Source organism: Channa argus, chromosome 5 (genome assembly GCF_033026475.1).
Source record: "Channa argus isolate prfri chromosome 5, Channa argus male v1.0, whole genome shotgun sequence".
Lineage (NCBI taxonomy): Eukaryota > Metazoa > Chordata > Actinopteri > Anabantiformes > Channidae > Channa > Channa argus.
Genome location: NC_090201.1, coordinates 15,829,441 through 15,848,482, shown reverse-complemented (window position 1 = coordinate 15,848,482; position 19,042 = coordinate 15,829,441). Strand labels below are relative to the sequence as shown.

General features: G+C 38.7%; 1 protein-coding gene across 3 annotated transcripts; it reads left to right on the top strand.

The window, feature by feature from the left end:
- Positions 1–76: 76 nt before the first annotated feature.
- On the top strand, positions 77–18,802 carry rab44 (RAB44, member RAS oncogene family). Of its 3 annotated transcripts, none has more exons than XM_067503147.1 (10): positions 77–220; positions 438–12,416; positions 13,277–13,350; positions 14,452–14,531; positions 14,629–14,763; positions 14,850–14,931; positions 16,527–16,641; positions 17,250–17,348; positions 17,442–17,518; positions 17,634–18,802. In XM_067503147.1, the coding sequence occupies exons 2-10, from the start codon at positions 453–455 to the stop codon at positions 17,719–17,721; spliced, it is 12,714 nt and encodes a 4,237-aa protein (XP_067359248.1). In that variant the 5' UTR covers positions 77–220; positions 438–452; the 3' UTR covers positions 17,722–18,802. The 3 variants fall into 3 exon arrangements, with proteins under 3 accessions (XP_067359248.1, XP_067359247.1, XP_067359250.1); XM_067503146.1 differs by having other exon boundaries at positions 14,626–14,763; XM_067503149.1 differs by lacking the exon at positions 77–220 and having other exon boundaries at positions 2,127–12,416; positions 14,626–14,763.
- The last annotated feature ends 240 nt before the right edge of the window (positions 18,803–19,042 follow it).

Here is a 19,042-nt window from a genome sequence, read left to right as displayed (position 1 = left end):
ATATATGGAAACTTGAGCTTGATTCATTTCAGGAAGTTTTATCTGTTTGCTGTTTGCTGATAAAAGCTGCAAGCATAGCCCACACAGGAAACCATCAGTCATGGTTGCAGTATAGGAACACCCTCATGTGTGAAATGTAACTACCGTTAAGCACACGGTGATGACTTGACATCTCAAAGTGGCTCGTGTTGTGAAACGACAGAGGTGCCAGATTTGGGTGGTAAGTACATGTGACTTTGTAACTATAATATAGAGGGGCTGAAACTATTAAGATAAATTGTGTTACTGCGAATTTTATGTTGTTGGGCAATTATGGGAAGCTAAAAGACAATTTATTGGATACAATTATCTCTAAATTAACTTTGTGGTACCTGATGGAAAGTAGAAATTAATTTGATTTGCTGACCCATTGCATGACTAAGTGTCTCATGATTCAGGAAGGAAGATTAGAAATGTCTGCTTCAAATACAAGAAAAGATGAGAAGAAAAAAAGACTTGGTTCACGTCGCAGTGTTGCAAAGCAAAATAATGCACTTGAGGTTGAATTTGACACGGACAGAACTTCTGCATCACTGCCTCATGTACCCCAAGAAAATACTGAATCGTTAAGCTTATTTGCTAATCCTGAGAAGTCAATGTCTGAAGGACAACATCCACGATCACCGGAACAGTTTGAAAACAAAAGAAAACTTGGGTCTAGTCGAAAATCCAGAGGAAGGCAGCGTGTACAGGGCTCGGCAACTGAATCATACTACCAAATTGGAGAGGAAGTTGAGGAAAAGAACAGAGGTAATGAAGCCCTTGCAACAATGCATATGTCATTGACAAAACAATCTGAGAGACTGGCAGAATTGGCTAAAAGAGAATCTGAAGAGAATGCAACACACAACAGCTCCTTGTATTCTGCTATGCCGTCTGAGGTTGAGAGCCCCGATTTAATTGCCTCTTCAGAGGATGTCCTGGAAAGTTTGTCTACAAGTGGAAATGAGTGTAAAGTGATGTCTGATTCCTGTAAATCAGACAAAATGCTGAAAGTGACTCATAAGTCTTACACTCTTCAGAGTGTTGACTTCTCTGACATATCTAGTCAAAGTGTAGTTTCATGTCCCACAGTTGAACAAGAGCATATTGACAAATTAAATTCCAGGGAGATGCCAGATAAACTTCTCAATATGTATTCTGCAATAGAAGAAGTTAACAGTGTTGGAGATGAAGATACAGACTTGTTATGGCAGGATGGAAATTTACACAGCAATTGGTTGATGAGTGAGTCACACGTAGAATCACTTAAATGGTTTTCGGCCAACGCAGAGAGAACACAAAATGCTGAACTTGAATGCAATATTTCCTTACCATTGGATGACAAATCTGCTGATAAAGTACAAAATGAGCATGTGTCTACTCTCTTGACTTCCCAGCCTCAAGAGACAGATGGAAGCATAGATGCCCAAACTGACATAGACTTTGGGAACAGAAATACAAGGGGCAATAAAGTCTTTGAAACAACTAAAATGTCATCACTAATACAGACAGTAGTGCAGGTAAAATCAGTGGAAACTGACAACAGAAACAGTCAAGTCAAAGCGGCGGAAGATCTTGTTGGCAACTCTGAGTTAAATAGTTCATTTGTACATCAAAGTCCCTCAGTCAATACACAACTTATTGGCCCACAAGTTGTTGAAGATAAAATTGATGAATTTCCCAGCACGCATGCTGTTAAAAAATTAGAACAAAAGAACTGTGATGACCCAGAAATGTTAACTCAGCAGGTCAATTTACAGGCAAATAGATTGGTGAGTGAGTCACCTGTAACTTCACAAAATATGGACTCTTCTATGTCAGCAGAAATAAAAACAGAAAGGAAAAGTAGTGGAGGTAGACATGCACATTCTCACTGCAGTGTTGAGCAAACAAAATGGTTCTTACACAAAAATGAAGAGTTGACAAATCAAGAACCAACTGACCATGTCAAAATACTTGCAGTCAAACAAGCCCAACACTCAACAGATAATGTAGCAAAAGTCCATGAACAGCCGGTTATATCAACACAGTTGCAAGATCTTCATGATGTTGACCCATTTGAAAATACAACATGTGACAATGTGGAAAATTCTGTTACATTACAGACAATGAGGCCAGAAGAATTAAGACAAGACACTGAGCAAGATATTATCATCTCTGAGACAGATGACGTCTCTTTGTATTCAGCATCTATACCTGGTTATTCTTCTGAGGTTATGAAACTGATAAACTATCCAGAAGCAGACCAGGAAAGTTTAATTCACCAAACTGAAAATCTTCAAGCAGCATGGGATCGAGAAACTGACTTTAAAGTAGACACATTTAATGAGTCAGTTGCAGTCACACTGGAAGTAAATGTCAAATCTCAAACTCTTCAGAGTGAAGTTGACTTGTCTACAGATGATGAACAAAATGAACATTTCCACTTACCTGAAGTCAGAGCAGCTCATGATTCAGTAGACGCTGTAAATAAAGAGCTCGAACAAGAGATTGAACCAACCCAAATGCAAGAACTGCAAGAAATTGATTACTCCCATGAAGATAAAACCCATGATCTTACACAAAGTTCTGATAACTGTTCTGGAAGCCAAAAAGACCAATCTGAACTAGTGGACACATCCCACTCTGAGCTGATTGTAGAAAGTACTGACAATTTCATTACCGTTCAGGAAGATTCAAATCCTGGAGACAGCCAAGGAGAAAATCCTACACAAGAAAGTGATGTGGTGATTTTACACCAGACAAATGCTGATCATTATCCATATGATGCCATGAAACCACAGATTGATGATTTAGAAAGAGCAGTAACTGCAGTAGATCCGGACATCAACAATGAATGCCAGGTAGAGGACGACATAAACCACTATGCTGACCAATCAAGTCATCAAAAGAAGGATGGACTTTTTTCTGAACATAAAGAGAGCAAATCTTATCAAGTCCTGGAATCAGAAAGTCATACTCATTTGGGTTCACAACCTCAGGACAGTAGTGTGAACATAGACAAGGAAAACAACACTGACCTAAACCTAATTGGAAACAGGAGAAAACTGGGATCCAGCCGTAAGAAAAAAGGACGACACCATGTCAAGGAGTTTTCTGCTGGACACACAGAGGAAATTGAAGAGAATATCTCAGTCAGTGAAGTCCTTGAAACAACAACAGAAACATCAGCATTACAGACAATGAGGCCAGAAGAATTAAGACAAGACACTGAGCAAGATATTATCATCTCTGAGACAGATGACGTCTCTTTGTATTCAGCATCTATACCTGGTTATTCTTCTGAGGTTCTGAAGCTGATAAAATATCCAGAAGCAGACCAGGAAAGTTTAATTCACCAAAGTGAAAATCTTCAAGAAGCGTGTGAGGAACAAAATGAACATTTCCACTTACCTGAAGTCAGAGCAGCTCATGATTCAGTAGACGCTGTAAATAAAGAGCTCGAACAGGAGATTGAACCAACCCAAATGCAAGAACTGCAAGAAATTGATTACTCCTCTGAAGATAAAACCCATGATCTTACACAAAGTTCTGATAACTGCTCTGGAAGCCAGAAAGACCAATCTGAACTAGTGGTAGAAATTGATGACAATTTCATTACCGTTCAGGATGATTCACATCCTGGAGATAGCCAATTAGAAAATCCTATACAAGAAGGTGATGTTGTGATTTTACACCAGACAAATGCTGATCATTATTCGTATGATGCCATGAAACCACAGATTGATGATTTAGAAAGAGCAGTAACTGCAGTAGATCAGGAGATCAACAATGAATGCCAGGTAGAGGATGACATAGACCACTGTGCTGACCAATCAAGTCATCAAAAGAAGGATGGACTTTTTTCTGAAGATGAAGAGAGCAAATCTTATCAAGTCCTGGAATCAGAAATTCATACTCATTTGGGTTCACAACCTCAGGACAGTAGTGTGAACATAGACAAGGAAAACAACACTGACCTCACCCACATTGGCAACAGGAGAAAACTGGGATCCACCTGTAAGAAAAAAGGACAACGCCATGTCAAGGAGTTTTCTGCTGGACACACAGAGGAAACTGAAGAGAATATCCCAGTCAGTGAAGTCCTTGAAACAACAACCGAAACATCAGCATTACAGACAATGAGACCGGAAGAATTAAGACAAGACACTGAGCAAGATATTATCATCTCTAAGACAGATGACGTCTCTTTGTATTCAGCATCTATACCTGGTTATTCTTCTGAGGTTCTGAAGCTGATAAAATATCCAGATGCAGACCGGGAAAGTTTAATTCACCAAACTGAAAATCTTCAAGAAGCGTGTGAGGAACAAAATGAGCATTTTCACTTACCTGAAGTCAGAGCAGCTCATGATTCAGTAGACGCTGTAAATAAAGAGCTCGAACAAGCGATTGAACCAACCCAAATGCAAGAACTGCAAGAAATTGATTACTGCCATGAAGATAAATCCCATGATCTTACACAAAGTTCTGATAACTGCTCTGGAAGCCAGAAAGACCAATCTGAACTAGTGGAGTTGATTGTAGAAAGTACTGACAATTTCATTACCGTTCAGGAAGATTCACATCCTGGAGACAGCCAAGGAGAAAATTCTACACAAGAAAGTGATGTGGTGATTTTACACCAGACAAATGCTGATCATTATTCGTATGATGCCATGAAACCACAGATTGATGATTTAGAAAGAGCAGTAACTGCAGTAGATCCGGACATCAACAATGAATGCCAGGTAGAGGATGACATAAACCACTGTGCTGACCAATCAAGTCATCAAAAGAAGGATGGACTTTTTTCTGAAGATGAAGAGAGCAAATCTTATCAAGTCCTGGAATCAGAAATTCATACTCATTTGGGTTCACAACCTCAGGACAGTAGTGTGAACATAGACAAGGAAAATAACACTGACCTCACCCACATTGGCAACAGGAGAAAACTGGGATCCAGCCGTAAGAAAAAAGGACGACACCATGTTAAAGAGTCTTCTGCTGGACACACAGAGGAAATTGAAGAGAATATCCCAGTCAGTGAAGTCCTTGAAACAACAACAGAAACATCAGCATTACAGACAATGAGACCGGAAGAATTAAGACAAGACACTGAGCAAGATATTACCATCTCTGAGACAGATGACGTCTCTTTGTATTCAGCATCTATACCTGGTTATTCTTCTGAGGTTCTGAAGCTGATAAAATATCCAGATGCAGACCGGGAAAGTTTAATTCACCAAAGTGAAAATCTTCAAGAAGCGTGTGAGGAACAAAATGAACATTTCCACTTACCTGAAGTCAGAGCAGCTCATGATTCAGTAGACGCTGTAAATAAAGAGCTCGAACAAGAGATTGAACCAACCCAAATGCAAGAACTGCAAGAAATTGATTACTGCCATGAAGATAAAACCCATGATCTTACACAAAGTTCTGATAACTGCTCTGGAAGCCAGAAAGACCAATCTGAACTAGTGGTAGAAATTGATGACAATTTCATGACCGTTCAGGATGATTCACATCCTGGAGATAGCCAATTAGAAAATCCTATACAAGAAGGTGATGTTGTGATTTTACACCAGACAAATGCTGATCATTATTCGTATGATGCCATGAAACCACAGATTGATGATTTAGAAAGAGCAGTAACTGCAGTAGATCAGGAGATCAACAATGAATGCCAGGTAGAGGATGACATAGACCACTGTGCTGACCAATCAAGTCATCAAAAGAAGGATGGACTTTTTTCTGAAGATGAAGAGAGAAAATCTTATCAAGTCCTGGAATCAGAAATTCATACTCATTTGGGTTCACAACCTCAGGACAGTAGTGTGAACATAGACAAGGAAAATAACACTGACCTCACCCACATTGGCAACAGGAGAAAACTGGGATCCAGCCGTAAGAAAAAAGGACGACACCATGTTAAAGAGTCTTCTGCTGGACACACAGAGGAAATTGAAGAGAATATCCCAGTCAGTGAAGTCCTTGAAACAACAACAGAAACATCAGCATTACAGACAATGAGACCGGAAGAATTAAGACAAGACACTGAGCAAGATATTACCATCTCTGAGACAGATGACGTCTCTTTGTATTCAGCATCTATACCTGGTTATTCTTCTGAGGTTCTGAAGCTGATAAAATATCCAGATGCAGACCGGGAAAGTTTAATTCACCAAACTGAAAATCTTCAAGCAGCATGGGATCGAGAAACTGACTTTAAAGTACAAACATTTAATGAGTCAGTTGAAGTCACACTGGAAGTAAATGTCAAATCTCAAACTTTTCAGAGTGAAGTTGACTTGTCTACAGATGATGAACAAAATGAGCATTTCCACTTACCTGAAGTCAGAGCAGCTCATGATTCAGTAGACGCTGTAAATAAAGAGCTCGAACAAGAGATTGAACCAACCCAAATGCAAGAACTGCAAGAAATTGATAACTCCTCTGAAGATAAAACCCATGATCTTACACAAAGTTCTGATAACTGTTCTGGAAGCCAAAAAGACCAATCTGAACTAGTGGACACATCCCACTCTGAGCTGATTGTAGAAAGTACTGACAATTTCATTACCGTTCAGGAAGATTCAAATCCTGGAGACAGCCGAGGAGAAAATCCTACACAAGAAAGTCATGTGGTGATTTTACACCAGACAAATGCTGATCATTATCCATATGATGCCATGAAACCACAGATTGATGATTTAGAAAGAGCAGTAACTGCAGTAGATCCGGACATCAACAATGAATGCCAGGTAGAGGACGACATAAACCACTATGCTGACCAATCAAGTCATCAAAAGAAGGATGGACTTTTTTCTGAACATAAAGAGAGCAAATCTTATCAAGTCCTGGAATCAGAAATTCATACTCATTTGGGTTCACAACCTCAGGACAGTAGTGTGAACATAGACAAGGAAAACAACACTGACCTAAACCTAATTGGAAACAGGAGAAAACTGGGATCCAGCCGTAAGAAAAAAGGACGACACCATGTCAAGGAGTTTTCTGCTGGACACACAGAGGAAATTGAAGAGAATATCTCAGTCAGTGAAGTCCTTGAAACAACAACAGAAACATCAGCATTACAGACAATGAGGCCAGAAGAATTAAGACAAGACACTGAGCAAGATATTATCATCTCTGAGACAGATGACGTCTCTTTGTATTCAGCATCTATACCTGGTTATTCTTCTGAGGTTCTGAAGCTGATAAAATATCCAGAAGCAGACCAGGAAAGTTTAATTCACCAAAGTGAAAATCTTCAAGAAGCGTGTGAGGAACAAAATGAACATTTCCACTTACCTGAAGTCAGAGCAGCTCATGATTCAGTAGACGCTGTAAATAAAGAGCTCGAACAAGAGATTGAACCAACCCAAATGCAAGAACTGCAAGAAATTGATTACTCCTCTGAAGATAAAACCCATGATCTTACACAAAGTTCTGATAACTGCTCTGGAAGCCAGAAAGACCAATCTGAACTAGTGGTAGAAATTGATGACAATTTCTTTACCGTTCAGGATGATTCACATCCTGGAGATAGCCAATTAGAAAATCCTATACAAGAAGGTGATGTCGTGATTTTACACCAGACAAATGCTGATCATTATTCGTATGATGCCATGAAACCACAGATTGATGATTTAGAAAGAGCAGTAACTGCAGTAGATCAGGAGATCAACAATGAATGCCAGGTAGAGGATGACATAGACCACTGTGCTGAAAAATCAAGTCATCAAAAGAAGGATGGACTTTTTTCTGAAGATGAAGAGAGCAAATCTTTTCCAGTCTTGGAATCAGAAATTCATACTCATTTGGGTTCACAACCTCAGGACAGTAGTGTGAACATAGACAAGGAAAACAACACTGACCTAAACCTAATTGGAAACAGGAGAAAACTGGGATCCAGCCGTAAGAAAAAAGGACGACACCATGTTAAAGAGTCTTCTGCTGGACACACAGAGGAAATTGAAGAGAATATCCCAGTCAGTGAAGTCCTTGAAACAACAACAGAAACATCAGCATTACAGACAATGAGGCCAGAAGAATTAAGACAAGACACTGAGCAAGATATTATCATCTCTGAGACAGATGACGTCTCTTTGTATTCAGCATCTGTACCTGGTTATTCTTCTGAGGTTATGAAACTGATAAACTATCCAGATGCAGACCAGGAAAGTTTAATTCACCAAAGTGAAAATCTTCAAGAAGCGTGTGAGGAACAAAATGAACATTTCCACTTACCTGAAGTCAGAGCAGCTCATGATTCAGTAGACGCTGTAAATAAAAAGCTCGAACAAGAGATTGAACCAACCCAAATGCAAGAACTGCAAGAAATTGATTACTGCCATGAAGATAAAACCCATGATCTTACACAAAGTTCTGATAACTGCTCTGGAAGCCAAAAAGACCAATCTGAACTAGTGGACACATCCCACTCTGAGCTGATTGTAGTAAGTACTGACAATTTCATTACCATTCAGGAAGATTCAAATCCTGGAGATAGCAAAGGAGAAAATCCTACACAAGAAAGTGATGTAATGATTTTACACCAGACAAATGCTGATCATTATCCATATGATTCCATAAAACCACAGATTGATGATTTAGAAAGAGCAGTAACCGCAGTAGATCCGGACATCAACAATGAATGCCAGGTAGAGGACGACATAAACCACTGTGCTGACCAATCAAGTCATCAAAAGAAGGATGGACTTTTTTCTGAAGATGAAGAGAGCAAATCTTTTCCAGTCTTGGAATCAGAAATTCATATTCATTTGGGTTCACAACCTCAGGACAGTAGCGTGAACATAGACAAGGAAAAAAACACTGACCTCACACACATTGGCAACAGGAGAAAACTGGGATCCAGCCGTAAGAAAAAAGGACAACGCCATGTCAAGGAGTTTTCTGCTGGACACACAGAGGAAATTGAAGAAAATATCCCAGTCAGTGAAGTCCTTGAAACAACAACCGAAACATCAGCATTACAGACAATGAGACCGGAAGAATTAAGACAAGACACTGAGCAAGATATTACCATCTCTGAGACAGATGACGTCTCTTTGTATACAGCATCTATACCTGGTTATTCTTCTGAGGTTCTGAAGCTGATAAAATATCCAGATGCAGACCGGGAAAGTTTAATTCACCAAACTGAAAATCTTCAAGAAGCGTGTGAGGAACAAAATGAGCATTTCCACTTACCTGAAGTCAGAGCAGCTCATGATTCAGTAGACGTTGTAAATAAAGAGCTCGAACAAGAGATTGAACCAACCCAAATGCAAGAACTGCAAGAAATTGTTTACTCCTCTGAAGATAAAACCCATGATCTTACACAAAGTTCTTATAACTGCTCTGGAAGCCAGAAAGACCAATCTGAACTAGTGGACACACAGTCTACACAAATGCAACAAATATCTCAGATTTATTACTCAGGTGTGACACATGATGGTACAGAACATTCTAATATAATTTCTGTAAACTCAAAATGTGAAGTTAATATCAAGGACACACACCAATCACAATTAAGTGTTAAAAGCATTACTGATTATCCTGCTGCCAGACAGGAAGTTATAAATTCTGACAAGGAGGAGCATCCTACAGAATCAAACAACTTCAAAGCTTTAGATCAGTTGAAGGTTGATTATCATGCACATGCTACCAACAAACCACAGAAAAGTGAAATAGAAAGAGTGGACAATGTTCTTAAAACAGTGTATGAGAATGAACGCCAAGAAGAGAATGAAATCAAATCTTGTGCTGAACACAAAAGTCATCTGGAGAAGGACATCCTCTCCTCCAAACTTGAGAGTGAATATTCTTTAAAAGCCCTGCACTCAGAAATGCATGCTCTTTTTGACCCCCGGAATCCGGACAATTCTGTTAGCATAGATGAGCAACATAACACAGGCTTTAGCTGCACTGGGAGCAAAAGAAGACTTGGTTATAGTCGTAGAAATAAGGGACCACAGAATTTTAAGAACTCTGTTGCTGAATCATACCAGAAACCAACTGACCAATCAGATTTCACAGACTTGCATGACAAGAAATGTCCCCATGTTTCTTCTGTAACAGATACAGAAAGCAAAGAAAGAGAAAAGGACACTGAATTGTTAATGCAATGGGGGATTTTACAAGCCAGCAGTTTGCTGAATGACTTGCATTTAAAATCTGATCATATAGGTCTTTCTGTCACAATGGAGGGAACCACAGGAAAAAACAGCCCAGAGGAACATACAGAACTCAAATGCATTGTTGAGCAACCAACAGTTTTATCACTATATGAGGTAACTACAAATGAGGAACAACGTGATCGTTTCAACTTAACAGAAGTCAGAGGTGTTCAAAATTCAAAGAATACTGCAAAGAAAGTGCATGAAGAAGACATTAAGTCAACACAATTGCAAGAAATGCATCAAATTAGTAATATCACGGATAAGGAGGACCAGCCATCTGTCCAAACCCTGCCTTTGGATTCCCAACCTCAGGACTATTGTAAGAGCATCAAAGCTCAAACAGAAACTGTAACGGGCTTCAAATTTACAGCAACCAAAAGGAAACTGGGGTCGAGCCGAAGAAATAAAGGAAACCAGCATGGACTGGACTCTGTTACTGAAACACATCGCAAGTGTGAAGAGGAAGTTGTAGAAACAACATGCTGTGATGAATCCTCTGAAACAACAAAAACGTCATCTTCAATAGAAACAACAAGACTGGAAAAATTAAAGCAGCAAACTGATCCAGGTGTCAAACCTGCTGAAAAAATAACATTAGTGAATGAAGGAGAAACCACAAAAAAGGTTCAAGAGAAAAATACAACATTGTTACAGAACATTATAGAAACCACTACAATGGTGTCAGTTGACATTACAAGGTCAGACAAAGATGACTTGCTCAAATTCAGTCTGGAATTCAGCGAAGGTGAAAAGAAAAATAATAGAAATGAGTTGAAGAATTTAACTTCGCTTACAGACTATGGGTCAGTTAAAATGGAATTGACACCGGATGCCTCCAGTTTGAAAGATGATTCAGCCTTACAGAGGATGTCATGTGACGACATTGTCAGCTGCAGGTCTGTCATCTCAAATGTACTTTGCCAAGAGGAAGCATTTCATGTCCAAAACACAGAATCTTCATCTTGTGACAAAGTGTTACTGGAACAAGAACTTGATGTGGGGGATTCTAAGAAAAGTGCAAAGTTTTCACCAATGGACGCACAAAGGAGCCAACAAAGTGTACAAGAAGAAACTCATTTAGACAGCAATGTAAATTTGGAAGGAAAATCCACACAGAGGAGAAGAAAAATGGGCTCTTCTCGCAAGCTCATTAGAAAACCAGAGGAACAAGTAGATGACAAAGACAACTCAAAACAAAGCAACTTGGATGCAGAACTTGACAGGACAAAACTTGGCAATATGGAAGTTGTGGAGGAATTGCCACCAATTGTAACCCCACAGGTATCACTAAATGAAAGACACCTGTCACTGAGTAGTGTGTATGAAGAACAACAAGAGGATAGTGAGAGAAATGTGGGTGAGGAGCCATCACAGCTGAATGATTCTGCGATACACATAACTTCAGTGGTTGCTGGAAGAAACAGACGCTCTGTAAGTCCGTGGCTGTCTCCAAATACGGAAGATGCTATAAACTCTTACTGTATCCCAGTGTCCTTAAATGAGATTGCACAAAATAATGAGCTAATTCAAGAGGGCATAAAAGATATACCGGACCATGCTTTGAAATCACAAGAAGCACCTGGTGTGACTGTGCCAGATTTGAAAAAAGTTAAATCTTCGGTCAGAGGAGCAGCTGGAGAAACCAAGGTCCAGGCTAGTGTACAGGAGCTATACAGCACAAATCAAGAAGCTTGCAACACAAACTTTGAAATGAAGGCCACAAGTCCAAATTTCAGTTCAACCAACAGGAGAAGAAAGTTGGGCTCCACTCGCAAGATTCCTGTGTCACAATCCAAAAGGGAAGACTTTTGTGAAAAGCAAGAGGTGGTTAATGAGGTAACTGTACCAATTGTTGGAGACGATTTGACCGGAAATGCCTCAGGAGTCAAAGAGCCACAGCGTCACCAGAATGTTGAAGAAAGTCGTGCTCCTCTCAGCCAAGTATTAGAAACAGAACATCAAATAAGTTCAGATTACCTCTCTGCAGAACCATGCACTTCCCCCAAACCCAATGTTATGTCAGAGTCAGCATCTGGAGGCAGAAGAAGAAAAATGGGATCTCACCGGAAGTCACGTGGAAATCCTAACTGTGAAGATCAAGTAGCAGAAGAGGACAGCATAACAGATCCACAAAAAGGGAGGGATGTCAGAGGTATGACAGACGAAAGTGGCATCAAGACAATAAATGAACACAGTGATGAAGGTCTGGTCCTGGACACAATATCTGAGGTAAGGACCAATGAAAATACTTTTTATAATTCTGCTCTTTCTTTTTTTAAAGTCGTGTGAACTTCAATTTGCTTTTCGGATTTTTATTCATGATGACTTTACCTAAACCGAAGTGAACAGGCAGCTCTTTGCACTGCATTTAAATTAGCATTTTGCAAAAATGTGTTTACTTTTGTAAAATAAACCAGTGTGTTTAGTTACTAGTCTCACTTTGTTGTTGATAACACTTCCCTGAGTTCTGGCATTAACAAGTAAAAAGTATAAAGAAGAAATTCAGGTGAATTTTGTACAGTGCACAGTACAATTCCTTTGCAGCGTTATTTGGCTCTTAATTTAGTGATTTGATTCACTAGCACATGCATTAATTGTAGTTGTAGCTTTGTTTTTTTGCATAGTAGCTGTGTTGCTGTTTCATTAGCATAAAAACAAGTGTTTGTTGCAAACTCAATGATGCAGTGAACCAAAATAGGAACATGTGGTCCACACTACAAGTTTCACATGGTGAAAAGGAGAACATAAACACGTATCAGTCTTCTCGATCTGTGTGCTGTTTCAAGGCCTTCTTCTGATACTTTTTTTAAGCAGGCAGGTTTACATGTCAGCTAGTCAAGACGATATGTGAAATGAGTTATTTATAAGCATTTAATGCAAGCCTCTACCTTCACAATACTGTGTTTCCCTCTAATAAATGACCGTAAATCTAATTCTATGTAAGAGTTCATTGTGAAACCATTAAACATTATGTTTAGAATTTTTCAAACAGTTTATAACAAGATGTAATCGTTTGAAGACTAAATTTGCAATTAAAGTAGAAACTCCCACATTGTCACATGAATACCAAGCTGTTGTAATCTCTGCAGGTTGGTGAAAGTGACAAGAAACCATCATCCAACATCAGCTCCTCAAGGCCAGGAGAGTCACCAAGGCCTGTGAGGTAAGTCCCAACTCACCAAGGTTGGTCCAGCTGCTTAACTATCTTTTTACAAGCCAAGCTTTTTGGGTTACTGTCAGAGAATAGTTTAACATCAACAAGAACCAATTGTCAGTAAAAGTATAAATCTGTTACAACTCAATTTGATTACTGACCCTTTGTACTACAGTACTGCAAAAAATTTTGCCGCCATAAGTAAAATTGGGGCACATTGAAAATGCCAGTATTTAGTGAGAACCATCCTTTGACTTTTTAAAAATAGCAATTAAGGTACACTTGGGAGTTTCTCAATGTACTTAGCAGATAAAGTAAATCAAGCATCTTGAAAAATATGCCACAGTTCTCCTTGTCTGTCTCGACTGAGATCAGTCCTTACTAGGGTCATACCATTTGTTGCAGGACTTCCTGTTCTTCCTCTTGCTAAAGATTTTGTTTATGACTCTTGATATGTGTTTGGGCTTGTCCTGCTGCAGAATGACTTTGGAACAAATTAGGTGGCTCCCTGATGTCAGTGATATTTTTGGTTTGTAGTGCACTCATGTTACCAACTTCCTACTGCAGTAGGCTATTGAATAGTCCACAGTGAATTTTCTTCTGGTCTGAACTCCTTCAGAGTTGTTCAGATGCTCAGTCAAACCAGGTTAAAAGTAGGGATGCAAATACACTCATTACAAAGTTTATTTATCAATGACAGCAATTAACAGGCAGCTGAAGGAGGACAGACAAATAACTGGGATGGGTCTTATTCATGTGTGCTTGGTTTTAAGCACAGAAAGCTTATAGCTTATTAAGGTGTGCTTTGGCATTCTTGTATTTTGTTAGATGTTGTTTGTGAGCAGTGTGTTTTCGTTTTTGTTTTTTTAATTATGTAGATATTTATTGCTATGGAGCAAATCATTCAATCCAAGACTTGTTTCTGATTAAGGGGACAATTACAGTAGCCTCGAAACATTCCAAATGATAGCAATCCTATGTAATAAAAACCACATACTAAACATTATAATGTGTGGGGGGGAAATAAATACAACTAAAAACTTGCAGAATGTCATGTTACGTAACATGCTGCATCTTATGTTATCTAACACATAGTTTTTGGTTCCACAGTCAGAAGCTGCCTGAACCAGTGACTGAGGTGATCACTGCAACACCCCTTGATTCAGAGAATCAAAAGAAGCTTTCTCTTGGTAAATAGAACATTTATACTTAAACATTAAACTCTGGGTCACAGTAGAAAGCAGCTAATTGTAGACTTTTTTTATACCTTTGTTTTCTCCTCAGTAGGTGAATCCACAGGAGCAGCCGTTGGGTTAAAAAGTTTCAATGTCATGATGGTTGGAGACACCAGCGTTGGCAAGACCTCCTTCATGAAACGGGCTCATAGTGGAAAGTTTTCTTTTGATTTGCCTGCATCTGTTGGTAAGATACTGATCTTTACCCATTATATTTCTGTAAAAATTTGTACACTAAATATGCAGAATAATGTTACATTAAAAATTATGTAGGTCTCGATTCTTGCAAGTGGACTGTAGTTGTGGACGGAAAACCTGTGATACTACATTTATGGGACACAGCAGGTCAAGAAAGGTGAGGTTTTGTTTTCTTATAGATTACATAATTGAGACACTATGAATTTAAATTAAAGGTAAAAGTATGCTAGTTTTGCATTTTAGAAGTAATTTTGTCTCCTCAGGCGACTGCCTCCAAAGAAAGTGTTTATAATAAGATACGAAAAGATAACATAACATAACAGACACAAAGGTTTCACCCATAATGACAATACAGATAACAAATACACAAAAAAGTTACTCCCATTTGTGTCTCACTGCATTGATGTGTTGTACAGTCTGATATCTGTGGGGACGAAAGACCTGCAATAGTGCTCCTTCATACACTGGGGGTGCAACAGTCTTGTGCTGAAGGAGCTGCTCTGAGCCTCCACAGTGTGGTGCAGGGGGTTGATCCCTGATGGATGTCAGTTTGGCCGACATCCTTCTGTCCACCACCTCCTTGATTGAATCGAGTGTGCTGCCCAAGATGGAGCAGGCTCTTTTAACCATCTCACTGAGTCTCTTCCTGTCCCTGTCTGTAGTGCTACCCGCTGAGCATACGATGACGTAGAAAACCGCAGAGGCCCCCACAGTGTCATAGAACAACAAGTAATGATGACGAGTAATTTATTAGTCCCAGAATTCAGGTCCTCTTTCACATTACATCCACAAGTGACCATAAAGCATAAGTCAAGTATCCTAATGCAGGTCCCTCTAGTGTCGGCTGCAGGTATGCAGAGTGCCTGGACAGCAAGGTTACAAGCTGCAGCTTGTTCAAATCTAAAAGGGAGGGTACTCTTATAAGTACATGGTGTTATTCTGTGGCTTATTGGCATAAATATACTTTTTACTCCAGGAAGTGGTGCCAGTTGGTTTACTTTGTTTCTGTGGCGGTTGAGGACAGTTTGCCTTTCTGTTTTAGGGGATACATTCTTATTAAACCTGAAGGCAACATCCTGCGTTCTCAGAAATGTGTACACCTTGTTAGGCAACCAAGATGTTTTATGAGCATGTGACAATGCTTACAAGTAACATCCTGTATGCAGCCAGTCATTAACCATGGAGCAAAGTGATGGTTGGTTTACTGTGTACACAGTGTAGGTGTCTTCATGCTCACTTCTTGAACTACAGGTTTGTTGAATTTTGACTAATGTAAGAGGCTGTTGGAGTGTGCTGTTCTACACTCAGTATTGGCCCTACGAAGTTTATAGAAGGCCTCCTCATTGTGAACACATTCATCAAATGATTGTTTAACTCAGTGTAATGTGATAAGCTCTAAAGATCCCATTCATGTTTGATATATTTAGTCTGAAAAACAGAACATTACCTAAAAAACTAACAACAAGAGCTAAAATATAACAACGTGTGTGGTATAACTTAATTTTATATACATTTGTGCAATGACTATTTTTACATTTGTCTTTCCTAAAAATCCAGAATGCATCTCTTAAAAAACAGTCTTTCATAAGTCAAAACTAAATTAGCCAGTAATATTACATCAGTTGGAAACACACTTTCTAGCTTTGAAGTGTTTAGCCATTATATAATGTTTGTCACTGCTATGTTTAGTTAAAATGTGCTAGTTATCTCTAGTGGACTGTTTTTCATTAAATGTTTTTACTGTCTTCAAAGGTTTCACAGCATCACAAGGCACATTTTTCACAAAGCCCAGGCATTTCTCTTGATGTACGACATCACTTCGCCTAAGAGCTTCTCTGCTGTCAGCTACTGGGCGAACTGCATTCAGGTATGTGCTTTAGTCTGTTTAAATGTGAAATGGGTCACTGCTCTGCAAATCTTAATATCATATAGGCTATATCATTTGATTATGAAATTTAATTAATTATGGAAATAATGCCCAGTTTTTTTTCTATAGAAACTAGGTAAATTTATTATGCAGTTAATATATTTGGCAAAATATAAATTATGACATTCACTACAATGGTGCAATTTCTATTGCACCATACAAGAACCAAGATGTTTCTAAATACCAAAATAAGAAAGAAGAATTGAGCAAACACCCATAAACACAGGCCTCTGCACAAGTACTGTACAATCCAAAACTGTGTATCTTTCACAGAAATGAGCAAAAGCACCTTCCTCCACCGTTGTCGTTGCTTTTCTTTTCTCTCTCCCCTTTCCCCTCACCCCAACCGATCAAGGCAGATTGCCGCCCACCCTGAGCCTGGTTCTGCTGGAACCGTTGCATAGGGTTTGCTCTAGTGGCATTTGTTTCTGTGTAGTCTTGACTTTATTATAGAAAGTGCCTTGGGATGACTATGTTGTGAATTGGTGCTTTATAAATAAAGTTGAATAACAATTTAAATATTAAGTAAACCAATCAATATTTTGCAGGAAGGGGCTCCAGATAATGTGACCGTTTTACTTCTTGGGAACAAAAGTGATCGTGCAGACCGGCAGGTTAAAACTCAAGATGGGGAAATCCTAGCTAAGGTGAATAAATCTGTATTAGCTCCCGTCTCGATAAACATGATACTGTAGATTTGTCAAACACACACACTAAAGTCAGCTGTTTTACTTCCACAGGAGTACAACTTCAAATTCATGGAGTGTAGCGCTGCCACAGGTGAAAATGTGATTCAGTGTTTAGAAAATATGGCGAGGTAATACAACCCACACCCTTTACTGATGTTCTACACATCTTTTATTACTGTTTTGTCATGTTACCTGCTGTGGTATCAGCTGATTATGTTGTTTTTGTTGTTGTTTGGTTGTCAGGATGTTGAGTCAAAAAGCTGACACAACACAGGAAGCCATGGTGTTAAAGAAAGAGTCCCAGCAGAAACAGCGATCAGGATGTTGCTGAAATCAGACAGAAGTGGTGAAATCCTGCACACAGTGGAGTCTCTGTACTGGGTGGACTGGTTTTTCTAAACATTTCTGTGTTCATCATGCTTCTTACATGTTGTGCATGTAATCAGTTATTCACCTGTTGTCTTGCTATTATCATATATTATTATTTTCAATAAGTCTTATAATACAAATATTAAGTTAGACAACCACATATGAAAAAAAACTTGCATATCATATAGTTTCACGATGAGAAGCCAGACAAATCTCAAGGCTTTATGAATGTTTGGATAAGTATTTACTGCATGTATTCACATATATTCAACCCAGTATGTAGCTGCTGTAGTTTTTTCTTCTAGTACCAAGTAATTTAAAGCTGTAAAAAAGTTATGTTTTTTTAGCATTTTAGATTGCACTTTTATCTTAATTATTTTCCATCTGAAATATGATTAACTTGCAGTACTTATGCAATTTTAAATTACAGTGTTTATTCAATATTTGTCGAAGAATTTAAAGATTTATGAACTGAAAGTTCAGAACTTTGGCAGTTTTAGTTCAGAAAAGTTGTCAGAGAATGGTGTCCACAAACAGAAACTTCTGTATCATATAGCTATTAAATGTCTAACCTTGGAAATTCTTTTATTTAACAGCACCAAGATTATTTAAATGTGTATCTGTACTTGGGTAAATTTCACTGCCTTTGCTTTGCATGTAACCAAGCAATACTTTATCTGATTTTAAATATAACATCTACAACAGAAGCTACATCACAAGCTAATTGTGCAATATTCCTGTTAAAAGAGCAAAGTTCATTTACTGAACTATGTTATTCAATAATGACATTAAGTTTGTTTTGAATGTTTACCATCTGTTCCAAATCAGTGCATTGGCCTTCAGTTGTCATGTAGGTGCCAAAGAACCATAAATACATTTTGGCCTTAAATGTTTAATACAGTGGTAGTATAATAGTGAATAAAAAAATGTGAAGCTACACTTTTATGTTTGTATATATTATTCTAAAACTTGTACAATACTTGCTAAATACCTTTAATCAAATTCTGTAATTCTCATACTTAATAAACCTCTACAACCACTTGTGTGCTGACGTAGTTAATGTGTCCTCGTGGCAGCAGTCTGTTTCCAAACTGACAAAGACAACAGTGTTCCCACTGGAACAACAAGCCTGCCTATGGTATGAAAACCATGGCAATAATGGCGCCACTGCAATAACTTCATAACAACCCCAAAGAGGTTTGGTCCTAAACAGAAAACACAGAGGCAGCATCTTCCAGTGTCCAGATGATTCCACCAAATCTGATGTGTAAGGGATTGACCTC